This window comes from Mytilus edulis, chromosome 1 (genome assembly GCF_963676685.1).
Source record: "Mytilus edulis chromosome 1, xbMytEdul2.2, whole genome shotgun sequence".
Taxonomy (NCBI): domain Eukaryota; kingdom Metazoa; phylum Mollusca; class Bivalvia; order Mytilida; family Mytilidae; genus Mytilus; species Mytilus edulis.
Genome location: NC_092344.1, coordinates 51,938,569 through 51,963,772, shown reverse-complemented (window position 1 = coordinate 51,963,772; position 25,204 = coordinate 51,938,569). Strand labels below are relative to the sequence as shown.

The 25,204-nt window shown below is 30.1% G+C and overlaps 1 protein-coding gene across 8 annotated transcripts in view; it reads right to left on the bottom strand.

Annotated features, from left to right (window-relative positions):
- The window catches only part of LOC139484754 (E3 ubiquitin-protein ligase PDZRN3-like), a 130,716-nt gene that overhangs the window by 4,546 nt on the left and 100,966 nt on the right, over window positions 1-25,204 (bottom strand). For 7 of the 8 annotated variants that reach the window (XM_071268678.1, XM_071268702.1, XM_071268709.1 and 4 more), the window contains 5 exons: window positions 18,493-18,591; window positions 11,210-11,272; window positions 9,659-9,757; window positions 5,696-5,806; window positions 2,583-2,714 (listed from right to left, as the gene is read on the bottom strand). In XM_071268678.1, coding sequence (XP_071124779.1) covers window positions 2,583-2,714; window positions 5,696-5,806; window positions 9,659-9,757; window positions 11,210-11,272; window positions 18,493-18,591 — 504 coding nt within the window. The remainder of the gene's footprint in view (window positions 1-2,582; window positions 2,715-5,695; window positions 5,807-9,658; window positions 9,758-11,209; window positions 11,273-18,492; window positions 18,592-25,204) is intronic. The other variant, XM_071268686.1, reaches the window with a different exon arrangement.

Sequence of the window (25,204 nt, the reverse complement as noted above, 5' to 3'; positions counted from 1 at the left end):
CTATCATATTTGAGCTCAAAATGATTAATGGCTTAAATAAACAAGCTATATACTTTTTTTTTAATCAAGAAACATACTTTATGAAAAAAGTCATTGAACTTTTGAAGTTCTAGACTCATTGGGGTTTTTTTTTTGGGGGGGGGGGGTGTACTTATCCAGAGAGAATGCCCTTTGTAAACTATAGATAAACGTTATTCTTGTTACTGATAGGAATACATTAGCATTATCAAAAGCATAATATACTAAATTTAAACTGCAAAATATGACTGATTTACTCTGGTATAATCGTAACATAATTTAGGATATAGGTTATAATTAACTGACTGAAATTTCAACAAAATCATTAGACTTTCAATGGAAACAGATCATGTTGGTTGTTTCGGCAGCCCGTTGTTTCAAGGTGGAAATCCTCTTATGCAATACTAATATATCACAAATGTCTCCCAGTTAACCTAAGATGTCAAAAGATCCCAGATGATATTATCACAAGTATAGTTTAGTGTCAGATTAATACCATTTTTGTTGACTGAAACATAAATTCTAAATTCTACACTGAAAGTTATCAGCTATACCTTTGTAATAATTGTATTGGTCGTAATTACAGAACCATAATTGGAAAAATAAAATCAAAGCAAAACTACAATCTCAGCCTGTATTACAATTATTTTTGTCATGAAAGGTGTCCATTTAATACTTATAAAATATCAAACAATACCTTTGATGTGGGACATGTTTTGCATTCCTATGATTGAAGAAACTGACAGCCATACAGAGAAAAAAATCAAACCAAGATCAGAAAAAGTGATAACTATTTATCAATTTCCACCTAAGCCCTTTTCAACTGTCTAGAAATGAAAAATGAATTCAGTGAAATGTTAGACCTTTCCTGCCTCCTTTGATAAAAGAGTTTCTATTAATCCTGTTGGAAACTGATACTGTTTTTGTAATAATTCGAATGTGTTGGGTGATGTGATGTGATATAATGCCCAATTACTTTTTCTCTAACAAAAAGATGCATTTTTTCCAAATTACAAAGGTTCTCCTATTTATTTAACCCTTTATATTTGTCAATGATCCATTATAACCGCTAAGTGATGGATGCTGTCTGGAGTCGTCTTGGATGGTTTTTGCACTAAAACATAATATTGGTTTTACAGTTCATTACAATGATTTTCCACTAGGAGTCGGTTTAATGAAAATGTTTGTTTAGTTAAAGGCTATTATTTGTCAAAAAGACACTAATCAAGCATCCTAGCTGCACAGGTTATCAATTAAAAACCATTCTGCACCTCTTTCACAGACACTGAGTACTTATAAAACAATTACGCTGATTGACGAGAATTAAAATTCCATTTGGCAATTACTATAGGGCACTTTTTCTATTTTTACAAAACCAAAACTCATCAGCAGAATTTATTTTACCAGGCCGAAGTGCAAAAGTTTTCAGTTACACAGTGTTAAAACAAAATAATTATCCAAAAGAAATTAATATTAATTACTTTGGTCTGCTTATGCATTCATTCATATTTTGCCTTGTAAGCATATAGATTTACATAATTATCCATAATCGTGCCACTTCTCTAACACTAACAGATGGCCTGAAACTAAGGTCCTCCTAATAACAATGGGGAAAGTGTAACTATGACATTACTGGGTGATGTAAAATAAATGATCCTGTCAACATCTTATAATTAAGCTACACACACCACAACAAAGTAGTCCCCAGCTATTTATTTTTTGTAATTGTTACAAATGTTTTTGTCATGAAGATTAAAAACACATTTTACATTAAAAATCCTAACCATAACCATAATGTCTTTTGTTCTTGTAGAAGAAATCTCTCTATTTTTTTGATGATTTGAATAGTATCCTGATCATTTATATACCTTGTCAATAGATATTCAAGTTTGAAAGTAAAATGTTACAGTTTTTCTTTATATTATCATTTTTTTATATAATAGAAATATATCTTTAATTTGATATTGTCATGAAAAAAGTTTCCATAGATTTTATTTTTTATACATGACTTTCCTAAATTTGAATTCTGTTTTTTTCTGATCTAACAACTATGTGCTCAGTCTTATTGATCAGAGTTTTTTTTCACTATCCACTGCTATTATTATTAGACACTTAAGGTTTTTGTTTATTTTCTAGTTTACAAATGTTTTGGTTATCTCGAGATAATTTTTGAGTCCAATATTGACCACAGATGTTTGTACCCTTCTTTTTCTATTGGTTTTGAGTTTATGATTAATAATCACTACAATAATTTTGATGGCGTCAAAAACTTCCAACTCTGACATGGGAATATTTTAATATGTCAAAAGACAATGAAGGTATTATCCTTATTTTTCACTGTTTATATGTTGTACTACAAAAGTGTTTGGTTATACAAAAATACACGCTTTAATTTTAACAATAAAAACATCACTAATGAAAGTCACATGAAATTATCAACATTTTATTTCTTCGTATAAATGCTGCTGTGGGTTATTCCTTTTTTTATGTGAGAATCACATGCACAATACTTTCACATTGTCCAATTTTCTGTAATTTAATATAAAATTTCAAAAATGTATTACCAATTCCGAGCTTTCATCATTTTTGGTACTTTCATCAGTTCGTCCAACACCACTGTCTTTTTCATGCTTATGAAGGGAATTTTCTGTTGTGGCTGTGTCTGTCGTTCCACCTTCTTCATCAAGTAAATGTCCCTGGAATATACAAATAAAAAAATATAGATCTCCCATACAAATATCTATCGCCAAAATATTGAGTTACACTATTTTCATTACATTACATATCATTGCTTTTCTATTTCAGTGCTTCTGCTATTCTAAAAAAAAAATATGGTAGAAGGTACATGTACTAAATAACCTTCACTGACACTTTATTAAAAGTGGGTGTTTAAATAATATGGTGCAAATCTAAGATCAAAATCCATAGGATGCTTCAGATGTGGTTTTACATTGAACCTACTGAATTACAATTTGTATGCATAATTTTAGTGTAAATTATTTTAATCTTAATTCAAAATACATCTTGCATAGAAAGTACTGTTTAAAATCTTTGCAGTATGTACCTTTATGTAAAAAATAAAGTTGGGAAAATTATCCCACCAGTTTCCAATATATTCTAAATACATGCTTTACTAAACAAATTTGATGTAAATAAGTCTGTTTGATTCATTCCACATGAATATAAGGATACATATTAGTTTACAAAATATATATACATGTATAAATATTGAAATATCACAGATAAAATCATATGAAAAATCTATTTGTCTTTGAAGTTATCAGAGAGCAAAAGGTAATCAAAGTCATGCAATTACCTGTGTAATTAGATATTTTGAAAAGCTTGAATAAAATAGCATTTCCTCTCATCTATGCCAAGAAATCAAATCCTGGGATTAAAAGATTTAAATCCTATTTAATAACCCAACAATCACATCATTCTGTATCAAAGGCCAGTCGACAATCAAATGATCATTTTCTAAAAGGACTTAATCATTTTCCATCAACGATTCGCCTCCAGGACTCCAAAGGTGACAATATACTTTGTAATTTTCAAATGTAAAGGTCTTGACTGGGAGGTGTTTGAAACATGCAAGGTTAACCTTATTAATTAACTTTTTTCAAATGCCTGCAAGATGAAAAAAATCTGTTTGTATGAATTTACAATCAGATCTAAATCAATAAACATCAAACACAACTATAAAATGCATTGTATCAAAGGCCAAACGCAAAAGATTGCTGTAATGATGGTGGTAGTCTTTGTCAGTTCGGTGCTTATTAACAGCAGCCAGGTCATAATTCTATAAAAAGAGATAACTGGTGGTTTTTGTAGAATCGTTTTTTCCATACTTAGATGTGAAAGGCTGTTACAACTATTTTATTGATTTTAACAAAAAAGAGAGAAAAAAAGCCTAACATTTGGCAATATGTTCTCCTTTCACTTTAATATCTACCTTGGGATTTGCCCAAACAATAGTTGTCTAATTCTTCGATTAATTTATTGCTTGTTTTTTATGTTTAAGTGCCCATTTGAGAATTTGAAGGGAGGGTATGGAAAAAGTTTTCTTTTATCAAAGAATATTAGGAACAAAAAATTAAATAGCTATTAAAATGAAGACCACCTACATTATATTATTACCACATATAATAGGTTATAGGTTGTGTTTATGGCAATCCAATTAGTGTACAAGATGTTCAACACAGTTCCTTTTCACTTTCATTTTCATTTTTTTCACAATCTTCATTTATTAACATCAAATTAAGCAAATAACTGATATATGATAAATGTAAATATAATCGTATCCACTAAAATATCAGCTGATATAATAGTCTTTTCTTTGTTTTCATAACCTGCAACTGAGTAGTTTTAAATTCTAAAATACATTTTTATTCCTATATAAATAAATTACTGAACTCACTGGGTGACTTTTCACAGAAAAATAAACTGTAAACCAGTTATTTCTATGTTTTAAATCTAATGATTATTTTTTTCAAGATCTCTGAGCTAGTGTACTGATTATTCAGAAGAAAATGATACCTGATAACACAACAATAAATGTATCTTTCACTAACCAGGTGTATCCGTAGCCAGGAGTCTTGGTCAACCTATAGTTCATTTTGATTAGACTTTTTTTGTTTAGAATGTCTTGAGGATAATTTTATAAATAAATACAGTGCTTGTTTAAATTAAAAAAAATATCTTGCTTTATAACAATTCAATACTACTTTTTTTTACTAATACTAAAATTTAATGGATCTTTTGACCTAGTTCTTTTTGGAAAAAAGTAGAAAAAATATGAACAGAACATTATATTTCCAATGAATTTTCAAATAACTATGAAAGAGGGTATTGTCAAAGTCTAAAAAAGCAAAGCTACACCTTTTATTTTAACACATAAACTGCACTTTTGAGCAATAAATGGTTCTTTTGTACAAACAAACAATTTAAAATAACTCTAATAAACTATATTTAAATAATCACTTCAATCAAGCTTTCTAGTGGAATGACATTTTCTGATAAAGAATCAGTAGTTTTATTGGGTTTTCACATGTGTGTAGTAAGATGGATAAAAGATCAAAGAAAAGGGGCTATCTTGGTAAACAAAATTTCACAAAATAACTTTTTACTTCAGAATTATCATGAAGTTTTAGAAAATACACTTCACTCAATAAAAATGCAAGTTGAACGTCAAGTAGAATTTTACATCACACCTGGTTATTTGACTATTTCCAGACTTTAAATTTCTTACAACACAGCTACCACATTTTGTATATTAAAAGAGTTTTATATTCCAGGTTGGAAACCTTGAGTCCACTGACAAAAACTCTTATCAACACTGAATTGCCGATGGGATCAAGACTTGTATTTTTTTCACTCAAAATTCCTTGTAGAGCTTGTAGAGCATGATTGATGGAGCCCCCCCCCCCCTTTTTTGTGGGAAAAATTTGGTTGATTATATAGGGAGTCACTGAAGCATGACTGGAGCAGGCCCTCTCTTAGGCGATCAGTGGGCCCCCACAGAAAATTTCTTGATCTGCAACTGAAACCTTCAACCTCAGTATAAAATGAAATTTATTTAAAATAAAGAAAAGTATACTATATCTCCATTTGTTTGATATATTGGGTTTAAAACACAAAAAATTACAACAGTACAGTAAAAACACAACAAAAAACATACCCTGGCCAACATTGAGGCCATGATTTGCATATTGTCATGGTGATGCTTTTCTAGAAAATCCATTCGCAACTGTTCTAAAACATTCTGGTCTTCTATGAAGCCATCGTCCATCTGAGAGTAGAAAAAAATTTATCAAATATGAATCACTGTATTTTTTATGCTGATGCTCCTATAGATACCAAAACAGGACAGGGTTTTCACTAGACTCATCATTATCATCAAAAGTGTATCTTTTTATACATCACCATCTCATAAAAAAATTCAAAACCTAAAGCTGATTTTTTTTTCTCCATTTTGTTTTTTCAGTACAGAATTAAAGCATTGCTTTTATTTTTATAGAGTGCTTTTTAGACAGTCCTTGAAAACGGTAAGTCCATGGTTGTCAAAAAAAAATCTTAATGAGAACCCTGCAATGATAGCTGTTACTGATTTTGCAACTAGACATGTCTGGCTATTAGCTGAATTTCTATCATCTCAGCATGTCAAATAATTCTTTTACCTTTAATTAAAAATGCCTTCAAACAACTTCAAAGAAGAAATGATTCTTTAACATATTTCATGATATAAAGATGCACCAACTTATCTAAAAGCAGACATCTTTATCGTAAATTTGGTTAAGAACATGTACCAGTGCTCATTCTAGTAATGTTTTTAGAATTGATCAGTATGATAAGAAATACAAGAAAAGTTTATTCAGAGGGCAAACAAAACAGGTATCTGTCTGTTACCTTTCATTTCTAACATCAACCATCATCCGAAAATTCTTTCATTAATTAAAGTAGTCAGAATACAGAGTTGCTTCCCCTTGAATTAAATCAATGTTCGCTGGTAAAGGAGAAACATGGGAATAAAATCGGTAAAACAAATTGTAATCTTTAAAAAAAATGTATGATATAATTTTTCTGCGCACAACACATGTTTTTGTGTTCTATAATACTATTGTTTTCTTCTTTTCCCCTGCATGTTGCAGACATCATAACAATAGTGGCTGCCAATGTTATGGAATTTTATGAGGATATGATCTGATTTCTGCAGATTCTGCATGCACTTAGAATAATGCATCGTTGTTGCATAAACTAACTATAAAACTATAGGAACAAAGGACTATTAGATTAGCTAGTATAATAAATTCTTGTTTCATGAAAGATGAATCTTTATAATAGCCTCCTTTTCAAAATATTTATACTGAATTACTTGACATGGTGGTAGTTGTAAGGATTTTTTTTTTTTTTTTGTAAAAAATATATTTTTCAAATCTTTCTGATGTTTAACAAGTTAAATGATCTTATAAAATACACTACATAATCTTAATCAAGATCTATAATGCAATAGACAAGACTGTCACATTCTTGAAATTCATCTCAGTAGGTCTTCCAGCTTATTGATGCATCAATCCAAGAAATTTATAATCGCCCTGCTTTATGTTCAGGCAGACACATTTGAGCCTATTTCTAATATACTTTCTCTCAAGGTAACAGTGGATAGGAAGATAATCGACCCAAACAAAACACATTATTTTGTCACCTAGAAAACTAGAAGTTACTTTTCTCATTTATGCTGCTTTTCTGGTGAAAAAAAACAACATAATTCATAATTCTAACTGTAAAAACTGTTTGACCAAGCAAATAGTGAGGCAACTGAATTAAAAATGACAGCCACACATGATGACCTGGGTTGGGTCCCTCCTAACAATAATTTCCAAATGGGGATCATAAATTATATATCTGAAAATTTGGAAGCAGTTTGCCAATTATTAAATTATAAACCATTTTTTATTGATTTTTTGGGGTTATATTTTTCTTTAAAAAAATGTTCTTGCCATGATTGATGATACCAATTATGTGAAATATTATTTGAAATGCTGTGGAAGTGCCAATCATGAACCATTATTGTTAAAAAAATAAATGTGCTGGTATCATTTCCTCAAAGAACTTATATCCATGTGGTAACGTCTTGATAATCTTTGCTATAGTAAAGAATGGTTTGATAAGTTTGTTTTAGAATTCTTTTTTTTTTTTTGTTTGGAAGGAGAAGTCAAATTAATATCAACAGCAAAATAGATCGTATTATGTCTCTTGGACAAGTTTTCTGAGTATCTAGAATTTTTAATTCAAAATAATTGAAAATTACCAAAAAGACAACAGTACTTATTTTTTTTTAATTTTTCATGATTGTTAATTTTTAAATTTAGTTGAAGCAGAGATAAAATCTAAACATTGTAATCAGTGAAGGAGCAAATAAATTAAGCACAATATTTTTTCCATGTTGCTAAGTAAAAAAAATATAGTCCTAAAACTCATATGTCTTGTCACTCTTCAGACTTTTCAAAAGTTCTCTATCAGTTGTTTAATTGGCTATTACTTTCTCTTTGAAGTAAGCTGACCTTTTCATGGTGGTCTGAATTTCAAACATCATCCCCATTGATTACTCTATCAACATGGATGATAACCTACCCTTTGTGCTCTTTACATAATAACTTAGGTCAGACTTTTCTCAAAGTTGTTTGATGTTTGTGATTAAGTCATCAAAACCAATTTTTAACATCCTGATAAAAAAAGCATATATTTTTTTTCAAATTCCAGAACAATTCTGATTCTAAGATCTTGTCATGACAACACACTCAAAACAGGGCACTCAGACTTATGGAAGAAAATAACATTTTAGAGTAATAAATGCATTTTTCTGGATAAACCTTCATCATTATTCAAACACATGAAATGATGTTTACTTGAAAACCAAAAATGGTCTGGATTGTGGCATCTATTATCGTAAATAAAGTCTCATCAGTAAAAATATAGTCCTGAATATTTGTATCCGATGGACATTGAGCAAACAACAATCAATCACTAAAAATGAAAAAAGGCCAGTAAGAAGTTTTCATAGGAATTACAAGCTTTGTAGATAAAAAGAAATTACAAAAAGTTATTTGCTGGCCTGTAAGCCAAAAAGTTAGTCGTGAAGAACTATCAGAAGTTTAGATTTCATGAGAGGTATGAGGTCTTAACTAAACATTTTGGCTGTGGACTAAGTTTTCCTCTGTAACATCTATCAGTGCTTTACTCTCTTCTCATCTTGAATGACTAGACTAGGAGGTTTTCTCCTTTCATCTTTTGTGAAGTGTTTTCATCTTTGTGATCAAAATAAACAATTCATCATTTTAACTGAACAGAAACTAAAACTTGTCAGACAACAAAAACAATGTGAAACCTGATAACGTTGATCTGTCCAGTAAGTCAGTTAGTAAACAATAGTAATTAACTAGGTACTGGTAGAGAAATGTAAACAATTAGATACAGCTTTGATTCCCTACTTTTGTGATAATTACAGCCATTAATTTGGGAATCCTGATTATCTTTTGATTGACATGCCTTTGTTTTGGCTTAAAATCTAGAACTCATCCTGTGGAAAATGGTACATTGATATAGTGTTATCTTTATATAAGCACCTCAAAAATTCTTTTATGATGAATTAAGTGAAAATATGAATTGTTTTTGAAGTAAAATTGTACAGAACAGTGAATCCAAAAGTAACTTTAAATGCAGCAAACGTATCATTTTTCATTTTAGATTATGTATGCAAGCCTCAGAAGCATCATGAAGGTAACAACACAGAGCTATGGTTTTCAGTGGTTGTTTTATTACAATTTTGAAAATTGATTCTCTATTTGGTTTGGTCTCTTTCCATTATCATCATTATGATTCAAGTCATTTCTGTATACTTCTACTTATATTTTTGGTTTAAAGAAAAAGAGAGTTTCTTGTTCTGAACTTTCTTGGGTATTTGCAAGAGAGATAAACATGTACAAATCTATTGTTGATGTGTATGTAACAAAGTCATACTGGTACCTGAGTATAAGCAGGGAAAGAGCTAGTCTAGTAAACCTTGTAAGTTAAAACTGTTCTATTCTTTGAAAATGACTGATAAGTTCTTGTATGCATAAATATTTAGTATCAAGACATTTACCTGCACTGCAGGCCTGGCTAACAATAGTGTGATGTCTGATGTTCTCTCAGAAAATAATTTAATAGCTTGGTCCCGACTGTGTACATCAATGCCATTTATCTGCAATTAAAGGCATAAGTGCTAAAATTAAACATCAACAGATTATTAAATAGCATGTTATAGTCATGAAATAATATGCTGAGAAAAATAATTCTCTTTAAAAAAAAATGAAATCTTTAGAAGTAAACGGAAAACCTATAACGACTGTTTTCAAGACTGTAGAAAAATTTGAAGAATCGATGGTAAATTGAATTTAGAAATGAGTCCATTGATGTGATTATGTAATTGAACTTGTTAAACTGGTTGGAGTAGCGAACATCAATGTACAGGAAGTTCATCAAGATAGGCGAACATTTACCAACATATTCTGTTAATGTCTCTTCTCTTTTCAAGTTACTCCAATTTCAAGCAGATTTCATTATTTTTGCATAAATACATGTTGAGAACATTAATATGTCAATATGGTAATAACCAGATTTCGTTCCTATCAGGAAGTGCATTGTTTTAGAAATAATAACAAGTAATAAATGGACTTTAAATATTAATCCAGAACTGATCGTCAAACAGGTTTCTAGACACCAGACGATTTAATTGATAATAGCAGCACTTGTATAACAATTATCAGGAACTAACACAATTGCAGTTATTCACTAAAGCTTTCAATCCATACCTTTTATTGATAGGATGCAGTGTAAATCATGTCATTACATGTCATTACGCATCTTAATGCTTTTATCTCTAACAGTGTTAACTTTGACATTAAATTCAATCAAGACACAAATTTTGTTAAAAACATTGAATAATTATAAGTAAAAAATGAAATCCACTGTTACTAAAACGGAGAAGAAGAGGTATGACGAATTTGTTTTACGATAAAAAAAATTCCCTATGTACATATACAAAGGAACAGTTCTGTTTATTGCTGTTCTTCATCTCAAAAAGCAAACAAAAAATATTGGCAAATTTCAGCAATCATCTGAACATTGTCATTGAGCAACTTCAAGGCTAAAAAATTGCAACATTTCACATACTGAATCTGGCAAAGACATCTTACATCTTATAATTCAACTGCTAAAGAAAAACTTTTCAAGGATTTCAAAATGAAAATAAAAATCATACCGTCAACAAACCTGTAATGCATTTAGTGTTCCTGTTCTAAGACACTGTGCTGTGTAAACTGATATTGGTATACTTTAATGATACGGGTAACACAACTGTTATTGACAACAGAAGTTAAGTTCACTATTTCTTATTTTGGTGACAAATGAAACAAAAATTAGACAAGAAAGGAGGTGGATAGTTATATTTCCTGTAGAAGAAGTTTGTTAGTTTCTACTGACAGGTCTACCAAGAGTTCCAGGATAAATGATGCACATGAGGGATGACACGAGATAACATAGTTTTTCCTAGGTTATGAGGTAAAACAGCAGGTATGACTTAAAATATTTATCCCTATAAAGAAATATATATCAAAAAGAACATAAAGGAATTTTAAAGTGATTTCATCTATACCTGAAGAATTTGATCCCCTTCTCGAATTCTACCATCTTGAGCAGCTACACTACATGACTCAACCTGTAAATAGAAAGAGATAAATAAGAATAAAAAGATATATTGTATAAATGTCAATGATAAGCATCCCAACCACATTAAAAACTAAATGACATATAGAGGTTAATATACAGTCTTCAACAAAAGACAAGTAACTCACTCATAGTCTAAACAATGTGTAAAGCAGTAGAGAAAAGTTATCAATATATTCAACAGACTGTCAAATATCTGCTATTGATTCCTTTGAATAGATTTATTTTGTCTGTTATACAAGGATGAAAAACTGCTATCTATTTTTTTTTCAAGTTTGTGTATACTCTTCAAGAAATAAAAATATGGAACAACACTGGTACCTTATGGAAAACACATTATAAATAATTGCGCTCTTGCAACCTAACAAGCGTAGAAAATGTCTTAAGACCAAGCAATTGTTCAACAGACAATGGGAGATAATCAACAATGTATCTTTTATTTTACTTTTAAAACTTAATAATCGTGAGGTTAATAATGCTGTAGAGATGTTTATCAGTTACTGGCAGAGTTCATCTTCAATGAATATTTTTTATCAAGTGGATTAAAATGGCTTTTGTCTTAAAGATAATCAAATAAAAGATATCCTTTCCTTTCCTTTTTTTCTTTTCTTTGATGTTGAGAGGGCTACCTTAGACCAAGCAAACATCACTTTGTTTATCTTACATTTTTCATCTTTTCCCTTAATCACTTTGTTTATCTTACAATTAACATCTTTGTAGCTTATTTCCAATTATGTCCAACACTGCATAAAACCTTTCTTATGGATTTGTCGAGGGAAATTCGAGTAATTGAGAAATGTAGTCCTTAGAGTGGTTGATTTAGATAACAGTTTCCATGATATCTTTAATTTCTTCTGATGAGGTATAAAAATTAAAAAAAAAAAAACAGGATTGAATCAGTGAAAGTATTCAAGGGTCTATTATTCAAAGGCTTGAGTTTGGATATTCTACCCTTCTCTTTCTTAATTTATTCTTTAGACTTCAATATTGTTCTCTTCAATCCTACCTCTTGCATGATTCAGTTCTAACATAAACAACATTAGAGTAATGAAGGTAGGATAACAATTACTTTTGTCTTTTTTTTTTGTGATTATTTATTTTCCAAAAAGAATCTGCTATCTAAAAAAGTACAAATATGATATCAATCATGCCAAATGGAAGGAGTTTAAAAAATTGCAGATGGTGAAGTGTTGGAGTGCACCATGAAGAGGATTTGTATCATTAATAACATGTAAAAGTATAGCTATTATATGACAGATGAGAATGATAATAAAGCTATATATTTGTCATTACAATAAATAATACTCAGCATGTTAATCACAGTAACAGCATGATTCCAGGACTCATAGTACCATTTTACATAGGATATCAGTTTTAAAGTCAAATAGACTTTTAAGGTTTTGAGATTTCTTGTCCTTTTTAGTTTTATCACCTCTTCACATCTTGAATAACTGTTGGATTTTCAATTAATTTGACCTTGAGCATCAATGAAGAGACATTGTTGAAATGTGCATCTGTGCAGTTAAATTGGGACTGCAAATGCACATAAAAATAAATGAAAATGAAACTTACATCTATATAGTAGAGATACATTCCTTAATAGAATACACACTTCCACTCTCAGTTTACAACTGACCAGTGGCTAGTTTACTGATGGTAAAAATATCAATGGTCAACAGCTGTTTATAAGGTCAGCTGATAACATCCTTTGAAAGTGGTCAGCATGAGAGATGACCAGAGTGAGGATAAAACATTAGCATAATGACCTTATCTGTTTCACAGTGTGAAAGGTACATGTCATTATCTGATTAAGAGATAATTAACTACTGCTTACAAGTAAATAAATAACTTATCAATCATGCTGAGTTCCAATTTTATCTGAGTCGAGATATTACAAAACACATTTCTATAATGACCTGATAATGAATATTATCAGAGGCCCCATGGAAAAGATAAGGTCAGGGTGTAGCTTTAGGGTTGCTTGAAAAAAGTTGAAAAATGATCTTTAAATTAAAAAAAATGAAGAGGAAATGGAAGCAAGCCATGACAGGTCCATTGAAAAATGGAAGTTAAATGTGAATTTACAGCAGAAGGTCAATCAGGATCATTACAATGTCTGAGAATGATCTAGGTTTCAAATATTTCAATTTCAGCTGTTAATATAAGTAATTTTTTGCTCAATTTATCAGTGTTTTGGGTGGTTTAACAGATTTTTTTAAGTTATGATCTAGATTTATAATGTAATTTCATTCATTTAAATGCGACAGGATCCACCTGTTTGATAAATTTCTACAAATTATTTCTGCATTCATTTAAAATAAGACTGACAGAGTGCATGATAAAAAAATAATCAGATTTCATTTTTCTCTCTCTACCATGGGAATATCAGTCAAAATCAACATTATATATGAAGATATATGGGATAAATGTCAACAAGACAGCAACCCAAGGTTATTTGCTGTGTTCAAGTTGCTCCTTCATTTTTTTCCTATGTAGCGTGTTTTAACTTGTTTGTCCCTTTTTTATGTGGAATTGTTTTTGGCACTTATTCATGCAAGAAAAATATTCTGTGTTGGAATTTGATCCATTGTATTGGTCATATATGTAAGTTTCAAAGAAATTAGAATTATTTTCTAAGGATGTCTATGAACGACGCCTGTACCTTATTTGCAATTCAAAATTTTCCCTGTTTTTTAATCTGAGAAACCCTTCAATGCAGTTAAACATTTTGCTTTACAGTACACTAATATTTTTATTTAACAAATAAAATATGAATATCGCGAATGTTATTTTGACTAGCAGTGTCTTATGGCCTTACTGTTATTACCTTACCCCCTCCCCTATTTGTAATTCTAACAACTGTTAAAATTTAAAATCTAACAAACATTTCATAAGGTTGGTTTGCCCAAAGTGTTTTTCTACATTTACCTTCATCATGAACACTCAAACCCAAAATATGAGGACCATGGACAAATGCTTCAATACTTGAACTCAGACAAAAGGGTGGAGAAGAAATATTCCTGATAATTCAACTGAGGATATGTATGTCCAACTAATTTTGAATATAACATCCAATATAAATTTTTGGAAGATCATAAGATAAGAAAGGAGAAGAGAAAACACTACATCATAAAAACAATTCATGATTTCATGATCTGATGATGTCAATCACCTTTAAATCTTCTTGTTCTCTGTTCATTAACATTTTCTTGAAATACTTTTCTCATGTTAAAAGATAACTTATCAGGAAAGTTTTGTATGTCAATTAATTCCATCATGAGATGGACAGTGGCCTCCAGAGCAAGAAGAGGTCAATGAACACCATCATTTTTTTAAGAGTTTTAACTTTTTGATTGCAAAACAGTCTTTTCAATAAAAGAAATAAGAAACATAAATAACTTCAGATTTTGCATACTTTGGTGATTTTATGGAAGATTCAGGCTGAAAACAGGATCCAAATGACAAAATATAAAAACATAATTCATCCATTTTATAAGATATTCTATCTATTTTTTAAAAAGGATTATTCCATCACTAAGATTATGTTCCATCATTGAGGATATTCAATCATTCAGGTTAGGATATTCCTAGCTTAGAGACTTATCAGTAGCCATCTGGTTATGAAACCTTAAACAATTGTAATCACTTCTAAACAAATCAATGTATGTAATAAATCTCCATTACACTTACTCCTTCTTTGATGTGCAATTCTTCAATTATCTTAATTTTCAAAATATTGACAAACATAGAAATTGGAGACAGATTATAATAATTGACCTAATATCAAACAATTAACAGATAACAGAAATACACAATTAGGAATACCCAAAGATCTCCGGGGAACGCTTCTGTGATTCAGGAACTTACTATCTTTAACATTCCCAGGGGTCAACAGGGCTTGAGAGTATCTTGATAATTGGTTAATCAGCATGTAATTGTAGGCAAAAATCAATGTTTACATCAAAGTTTGAGTGATGTAATGGATTGAGATTTGGATGACAATATGTGATTAACAGATTCAGGGACAACAAGTCTCTAATTCATGGAATACTCAATTACTTAATATGGAGGGGATAAATATCATAGGCAGTCAGATGAAAATATGTTCAAAATACTGTTTCCTCTAATCATTATATGAATAATGGCATTCTACCACAGTAAAGATGTTTAATCATTTTGGCTTCACTTATATGTGGTGTTTGATGTTTTCCAAAGTCATGAATGTCTTACTTTTTCTCCAATATGCATGGAGGTATCATAAATCTTTCAATCAATCCAGCAGTAGTATATATATTTATCCATCTTCTGGCCATGAACAATTGTATGAGAAACAAAATTATATGGATGAGCAATTCTTTATGTACTTTTCATATCTGTTTTATGTGTGTTGACTCTTAAATGGACATATTTGTGTTTATCACATATAAATCAACAGAAATTTCTTGCAGAGTAAAGATATGGATTTCTAATATTTCCTTATATCTTTTTATGTAATTTATGTAAAGCTATATTTTTAACATTGCATTACTAAAGGTGTGCAATTTTTAAAAATCACTCAAGTATACTGATTATTATGTTTCATTGGTATGTACATGTAGATATGAGGTATATACCTTAGTATAGAGACAAATCGCACAGTTGATAATTGGCTAAGGAAGAGGAATTTTTTTTAATTTTTTTTTTAAAAGACATTAGGAATTTATAAGTCTCTAAAAGTTTAAAATGCAATTTGTTAGGCATATTGATATCTTTACATAAATATCATTTTTTTTTATCAAATTTGGAAGGGTTGACTTTGCATGTATGATTGAGTTATCTAATTCAATTTGTTTCTGTTTATTGCATAAATTTATTGATGACTGCTTTTTATTGCTTGTATTACATTCACAGATATTATCAAATTAATTTGCATACTAATAAGAGAGGAAGGAAGGTAGATTCCTGACACCATTAACACACCCTAAAACCAGCGATCGGTACTGCAGATCCAATCAAGATCTGCTGTACACGATTGCCAAATCTATTGTATTGCACTTGCAATGGCAATCAGAACAGCAGACAAAAATCAGCAGTGCATGATATGTATGCTTTTAGTTTTTAATATGATCAGAAACGCAGACTCAAATGTTTCAGCCAGTATGGTAGCCTGTAAAAGGATATGATAAACAATATTAATTTTAAATGTTTTGACCAAATTTCCAGCTTTATTTTTGTATGCTGTAATTTTGAACAGAAATACTTGTATATGAACATTTCTTGACTTGTTGATATCATTTACATGAAGTCTAAATAACTTGCAAATCTATCAAATTATGTGTTGGATATATCTTTCAGTAAAACATGATTTAATTAAATGACCAAGCTGCTGTCCCTTTGTGTGGTCTATGGCCTGTGTAATTTATGATCCAGATGATTTATACATCACATGTCAGCGGTGTCCATTTAAGATCCTCCTACTTAAAGTGACTAGTTAAAGAGAGTTAAAGTAGGAATCTAAGTGCTGACAACACTTATAGTGGCTCAAATGCCACTGTATTTGTCAGAAATATTTTCTGTCAGGACCATTTGACATTATTTTGACATGTCTGATCGACTTGTGGCAGCTCTGATTATAAAGTCATACCTATGGATTTCAATGATGTTTTAATTTGTTTCAGACATGCTTAGCAGGACTTTTAGACATATGTTTCCAGTAAGAGACATGACAAATGATAAACAGATGACAGTTGCAGACTTAATGATAATCTATGTAGAGGAAGTTAATGTCCAAATTCACTTATTTTTATGTATTTTTTTCTTCTTTAAATAAGCAAGAAAATGAAAAAAATTTAAAATCGATCTATCATCCTTCAATAATGTTCTTGCTCTAAAGAGGGAATGTTACAAATTTCCCTCGACTATACATTTGTACATGTTTTGCCTTTAAGAACATAACATCTTAAAATTATGTGTATGTGGTTCGTCAGTGAATAAGGACAGTAAAATCAAAGATAAACATAACAAGTCATTTTCTTTAAGGACTAAATTTCTTGATTATTTTTTTCTGAATAATCAATTTTATAAAACTGACTTACACATTCTCAACTTTATAATGTGGTTCTATGAAATTTTGAAGTATTTATTATTTTTTTTAATGTCAAAATAAGAAATTAAACAGAGAGATGAGGAAACTAAAAACCTCTTTATCTGTGATAAAACCAATGTGATCTTAACAAATACATTTAACCCCCACAGTGGAAATGGTTCTATCACAGGCATCTTGGCCAAGAAATATTTAAAATGTACACTTTTTTCATAAACCACATTTTTTAAAATAACTTTATCCCTTTGATGATAACTAGGACATTCATTATCTGAAAAGTACTAAACCATTAAAAATGTTGGCATCTTGAAGACAAGTCCAGGGAGTTCCTAAGTAAAAAGGCAGCAGGACAGAATTAAAAAGAAAACTTAGACTGTAAATGCTGCTCATTGAAATTAAATAAGAAATCAGAAATTTTTGTAAGAACTGTTTATAAAATTTGTAAAACAAAGACATTTCTGAGTTGACTCAAAAGAATTTTGATATCTGAACAAAAATATATATGTACCTTGTGGAATTGTATGATTAATATTGCTACTGGATAAGGAGTCGTGAGTGCAGTAATACACCCTATTCCTGTTTAACACAAAATCAAGAAACAATAATACATGTATATATATTTTTTTTAATTATGTGACCTTCGAGAGAATATACCAACTTTTCACAACCATCCACCAGGTCCTTTCCCAGTCATAGATTGCAGTAGCCTGAATTAGTATTCAGTATTGATAAGCTATTGTAAAACAATAAAACAATGGAAGTGACTGGTTGACAGGAGATTGATCCTGTATGACATCAGTAAGGTCCCAACCAGTCTAATCATAACTTCCGCCACCAGACTGTTCAATTAATCTCTCAATTGGATTTCTATAAAATCCACTTGACCCAACATCTGTTTTTCTTCCCAATAGATTGAAACACTTGACCAATGACATGGGCCATAGGATAACATGTTAAGATGGTCCTTAACTTAGATAATTTTCCAAACCCCTATCATCATATTTCATATGTCAGTTACCTTTGAATGAACATTATTCAAATAAAAGCAAATATAAACCAATACTTGTGTTGGATATATCTCTATGTCAATAACATTGACACGTGAAGATCTCTTTCATAAGTATATTTACCTCACTTATAAATATATCTGTAACTTCATCTTCTAAAGAACCATAACATAGTGTCAGTCCCAGTTTCTCACTGTTTGATGACCGATGAAGAACAACTTCCTGAAAACATAAAACAATTGGTTATTCACCCATCAAATATCATGTTTTACCATTGCTTTCTTTGGATGGTTATTCAAATAATTTTTAATAATCTATAAATAGAAAATGGGTAAGAAAAGAATAACCTGGCTTCTGAAATTATTGGGTGCGTTAATGAACAATCAGGGAATGCTGCATTTAACTACATGCTATAAAAATTGCATGTTCTTTATTATTAATGAAATATATCAATTCTTCCCTTTGTCCAAAAAAATTTAAAACATAGCAAAAGTTTCTTAATCAAAATAAAAATGGTCAAATCCGGCAGTGGCTTCAGTCATAGAAAGCGTGATTGGTAAATTTTCATAAAACATAAAATATGGATTTTCAAGAAAGGCTTGTGCCATCATTTACCTTAAAAACAATCAAACAAACTTGTAGTAGTCACAACTGTTTGAGTACAGTAAATTAGGAGCTAATATTTTTTCTTTTGTTTTCCTACTCAATAAATCTCTTCATGTTTGTTAACTATCTCACATTTTGCCATGAATGTAGACAGTCTTCAAACAAATGTTGTCAATTTCAATTGCACAATTGTCAATTTCTTTGTTTACTAAGTTTGAAATTAACACCTGTCTTATTTGCTTTATTGAGGTAGATGTGTGTGATGATATTGATTTCACTTTTTATATTAACTGTTTAAATGAACAATTATAATTGAAGCAACACAAGTAAGAGGATATGTTATAAATTAGACTGATAATTTATCTTATTAAATTCTCTTATAACACAAAAGGAATAAAGATCAGTGGAAAGAAAGTTCAAATCAAGTTCTTTTGACCAATGAATTGTCTTCATAAAAAAAAAAGAGCAGTAAGAAATTGGAGCTTTAATCAAATAAGATAATTTATTTTAATTTCTGAACTTTTGAAAAATTAGATGCCAGAGAAAAGAAATATATGGGGTATTCATCCATGAAACAACATCAGTACATGAAAGTCTGTACCCATAGGTCTTAATGTTTTTACTAATACAAAATCTTAATGTTTGCCTATCAGAGCAACTTACGATTAGCCAAAAATCACAAAACCCATTCTTGATGATCTCCCTTTAATAAATGTATGAGAAATTATACGAGAGCAAATATTGCAATGAAATTATTAAGCTTATTCTTTCTTTAAATTGTTACAGTTATTTAATCATCACCTTTCCTGATTATGTCATCAGCACTTGATAAGAATTAATAATTTTATGATACCCCCTCCTTATAACTAATTTTGCCATGTAAACTTTTGCTTTGGAAATTTCTCCCACCTGCTGCACTATAACAAACTTTTAATCAACAACATTATTTACCAAACAAATAATTATATATGATGTCTATAAAATCTCTTTCTTAAACTATTTAATTTACCATACAAAAGGAGGAAAAAGATATGCACTCAATTTCTCCTACAGTTAATCTTCTGGTAGGTTATAGGAATATATTTCTTTCATCAATTTGAAATAGCTGTTTTTCAATTTAACAGCCACTGTTTGTTTAAATCTAGATAAAACCAAACATATTAAAGAAACCTTGAAAATTTATAATCTTCTATAAAATCTTTGTATAAGAGTGATCAATGTATTTCATACAGTACAGTCAGTGCATAGTGCATAATAACTATCACTCAACAGACTTGTATTAATTTGTCCATACACTGAGTCCATACATTATACATGTATTATAAGGAAGAGTATTCAAGATCTTTGCAATTTTTACACACACTAAGCTTTGACAAATTTTCTTGTTATGACTTTTCTAGAGAAAGCTCTAGAAATAATTTTACATCCCTTTAAAGCTTAACCAAAAGGTATTTATGGGCTCTAAACTGGTTTTTTGTGTTTTTATGCCACTTTCAGCACTATAATGGTTATGGTGGGTGTTTGTTTTTATTGGTGGAGGTAGCCATTGTGCCAGAGATCTTCTACCTAAGGAAATTTGGATAGACCAACAGATAGACAGACAGACAAGGGGGTGGACAGACAGACTAGCTGTTTCTAGACCTGCTTTGGCCTTTGGTGATGCAAGTTCAGAAAGGCCCCATCCGCTGAGTCAGGTGAACTCAAAACAGAAAAAAAAAATCTTCAAAAGAGTTCAGGAGATTGCTTTTATGCTCTTAAATGAAAATAAAATATCAATCAGAAGGGATTATTTTCATTCAATCATTTTATTGTAGATGTTAACAATCAAATGGACAACGGCTATTCTTAGTTGCAAGAAACTCAATTGAACAGATTCTTTGTCTCCTTAGTGAAAATGTATCTTAAATTGAGATTTCACGAAAACATTAAACTGAAATTCTTTTTTTAATGTTCTTATGGCATATACTCTTACCATTAAGCACTGAGCAATTTGAGAACGTAAATCCTCAGTTTATGTGGAGTAAATAGAAATTATAATCAGTATCAAACTCATTACCAGGGTTTTACATCTTCATTTATGATAACTGTCAATAAAAATTGAACTTTTAAAGTTTTTGAAGTTCTAGTTTAACTGGATAATAGTTTCATACAAGCCCCACTATGATGTACTGCTATTCAGGTCATTAAAGACCAACATAAAAAGACTATTTATATTGTGTACTGTTTTCAATGGCAAACATCAAAGGAATACTACATAGGTACAATGTCTGAGTCCTCAGCAGTTACATCATTATAAATCATATATTATCTATACAGATATCTAAACTTTATTATGTTCCTGAATCTTTCCTGCTGTGGAGATGGGGATTCTTTACAATCAGTTTTCATTTAAGAATAATTTAAATAAACAATTTATATTTTCTTCTAAATAAATGAAAATATGCTATTCATATTTGAAATTAATTCATTTCTGGGTTGCATTTCACAGTTTCTGTAAACAATCGTTTTACAATACAAATATAACCAATAAGACAATTATCCACCAGAGACCAAATGATGTGTATGTATGCATGTACGTGTGTGTATGTATGCATGTACGTGTATATTCATCACACTACTTGAGACAGTGCAGATAAAATCCATAGCTTTTTTCCCAAATTAATTCTACAACACAAAACCTTACTATCACAAACAAAAATCAAATGAAGTTAATCCATTTTGTAAAATTGTAGCATGAATTCAATTTGTTTTACTGGTAAAAAGATCTAGTGTCATCTTGTTCATTGCATCTTAAACCTTTCAGTCATTTATAATAGACAAGTGCAGGACAAAAAAGATATGAGATATTTATCTATACATGTAGAAAAGAAAATAAAAACCAAATTAATTCAGGCATAAAATTGTAAAATATTTATAAGAAAGTGATTGCATAATTCCTGTTAAATTTGACATGCAATGCACAATATACTTTTATGTTAATAGTATATATACAGAAAAGCATTTTGTCTATGAATGTTTGAAATAAAATTACAGGTGCAAGAATTTTAGAATCCTTTTATATATCTTACACATGATTAAATGTTATACTGATATACTTATGGCCAGTCTAAAAGTCTGTAATGAACAAAGTCAGTGATTTTGGGTTCCAATAAATTGTCTCCCAACTTTTTTAGAAATATTTCCACAATTTAACTGTAGATCTTATACTTTTATGTTGGGAGAAAAGCACAATGGGCATAAAAAGCAAAAAGCTGAAATAGAACCATGTATCCCCTAGGTTTGAAAAGTACTCAATTGCCAACAATCAGTATCTTTTTGGGTCAAAATAATCACATCAATTATTGAATGCTGGCTGTTTCAAATTAATCACAAGTTTCTGTGAATTTTTGTGATTTGATGAGTAAATCTTCCATGTAAAATACATCAACTTGGCATAAGGTGATAAGAGAACATCCACTATAGATAGTTAGTGAGAGGGTACAAAGGAATGAAAAATTACTGATTATAAACAAATTGACCATAAAGTTTACCAACTTCTGCAAAAATCATTAACACTGGCAATAACTGACCACGAAGTTTGCAGTGTAAAGGCTAAAAAAACATATACAGTTTTTGATATCCATTTCATAATGCAAAAACTTGTATCAAATGTGGCCATACTTAAACCCAGACAACCATTAACATTACAGGTATTATGATACTGAAGTTGCATCAGAAGATTCTCTAAAACATATCAGGTGGGTTTTTTCATGATGACAAAAACAAAATGTACTTCACCACTAGAACAAGTGCACATTATACCCAAAATGGTAGCACCCAAATGCTTTTAAATCATGCATTTGACATGATCCTCCAAACTCTTATCTACAAATGAAATATTGTACAAGATCTCCCATGTCTCAAGCAGAGGACAATGTAACTAAAAAACTGTCTGATAAGGTCACCCTCTGATAGTGGTGTTTCTTCTTCTTAAGCGATTCAATACAGTAATAAGCTGTAAAAATACCTTTCCATTTCAAAACCTTCAATAAATGCAACTTTTTATGCTAAAATTGTAACATTATTCAACAGTTTAAAAGAAGTATGGTCTTCGCATGATAACTGAAGTCAATATCATAAAAGTAATTCAAAATCAATGTTACTAATAAAGTCTGCAATACTTTTCATTGAAAAATTGGTCTGGAAGATCAAAAGTTTCCCATCAATCTCAGTAAATGTTTGAAAACTTAATCATCACAAGAGAAAGGAATACAAAAAATACACTTCTGCAGCATGGCTGATTTCGTTTACTGAAATCTGATAGCTTTGATTCCAAGAAAGTTAAATAAATAAACCACCGATGATATAAATTTTGCTGACTTGATTGAATAGAAAAAAATAGGAATTATTCAGTATAACTTTCATGTAATTGATATGTATTGTTCTTACAAAACATATATTATTGCCTATTCTCATTTTGTTTGCCATCTAAAAATCAAATTATTTGTCACTAAAACATGATCTAACCATAAAACAATCTGAATTGATCATAGATTTTGTAGATAACCCTGTGATGTAATAATTATCTACTCAAAAGTGAACAGGAACTCCGTACCAAATGGTCAATACTAATGTTAATTTCATATTGGAAGAAATTGATATCAGACTTTGTCACATTACATAATTAAAATTAATTACACCATTCTTTTTAATTATGACGTCTGCCAAATTCAATCAACAGGAATACATCTAGCCAGATCAAACAGAAAATACAGCATTTTGTTGATTTTCCATTGAAATTAATTTTATTTCAGCAATTTTTCATTTGCCCAATATTTTCTTTTAGGATTAAATTGAAGCCTTCAATACCAACTTTTCTGAACAGAACATTTTCCACTTCGTATGAAAAATACTATAAATATGAACCTTGAACTGTACAACTCTTTTTTTCTCTCACCATTAATGAATCTTATTTCCAGAATTTTCACACATAAAAGAGAATTAATTTCTCTTCTGAACTCCCATTGTTGTAATGAAGTCAATCTTTTTCCCATTCTGAAGTAAGCTAGGGATTTTGTTTCTATTATGTCTGAAATATTAATTATATCCAAATGGTCATTTCATGCTATATGACCATCACCGACCACAGGCATTGACATGCGGTAGACCAAAATATGAAGTCATTTATTATCTAAGTGACTACTGTTGGATATTTTTGGAAACATCAGAATTGCATCATTTCTTGTCCAAGAATAAATTTTCATTCATCAATATCTCTGTTAAAGCAATACACTCTTGATCTTTTTATTTAAAAAAATAAAAAAAATAAAAAGAGAGTAAGAGGTTTATTAAGAGATTACTGCTGCATCATTACATGATTGTCGTGTTAATTGGACCTTTGCAATAATAACAATAATAAGGATGTCAAAGCAAGCTGACCAACTCAATTTGAAAGCATAGAACTGTCAATGCAGGCATAAGTAAGACAGAAAAAAAAAACAATCATCAAAAAAGGCATTCAAATATTATGTCTTTCTAAATCATAGCAAATATTTTTTAAATGCTCCCGTGAATTATAGAAGACAAAAAATGTCTTTCTTAGCAGAAAGTGGATCTTCAAGCTTTTTTTGAAGACCCAAACCAACTTAATTCAAAAAGTAACTGGTCAGAAGAGCTTAACATTTGGCAAGTATGTACACCTTATCAAATGCAAGTATGCTGTCACATAATATTTTTTGGAACATATAATACACTCATAAAAGAGATACAATTTGTGAGGGAAAAATATCACAACACTTCCAAGAAAAACAAATGCATCCTACTTAAAAGAAGCAATGATAAATACATTTTTGTATGATAATTTTTACATTTTCCTATCAATCTGACTATTTAATTTTGATAAATGAAGCCCCTCTCTGGTCCATATGGTTTGTTATCAAGATGTTGAATCTGTCTTGCCAAGGAAAGAATGAGTAAAAGGTAGAGTTAATGAACTATTTTGAGATTATTAATTAAAATAAAATTTAAACAACATGCTCCAAGGAGACTATAATTGCCCAGCTGGCAGATAATGTCCTAATGAATGCCTACAGACAAAATTTCCTGCACTAAAAATATGAATGGCTATCAAAGCAAAGTGTCAACACTATGTTTTCAGCAAGCTCATCTCTGTTTTATAATGTTTAGCAGTAATTTGACATTTCCAACCCAAATTTTGGATCATATTTAAAAATTCATATATTAATTGATT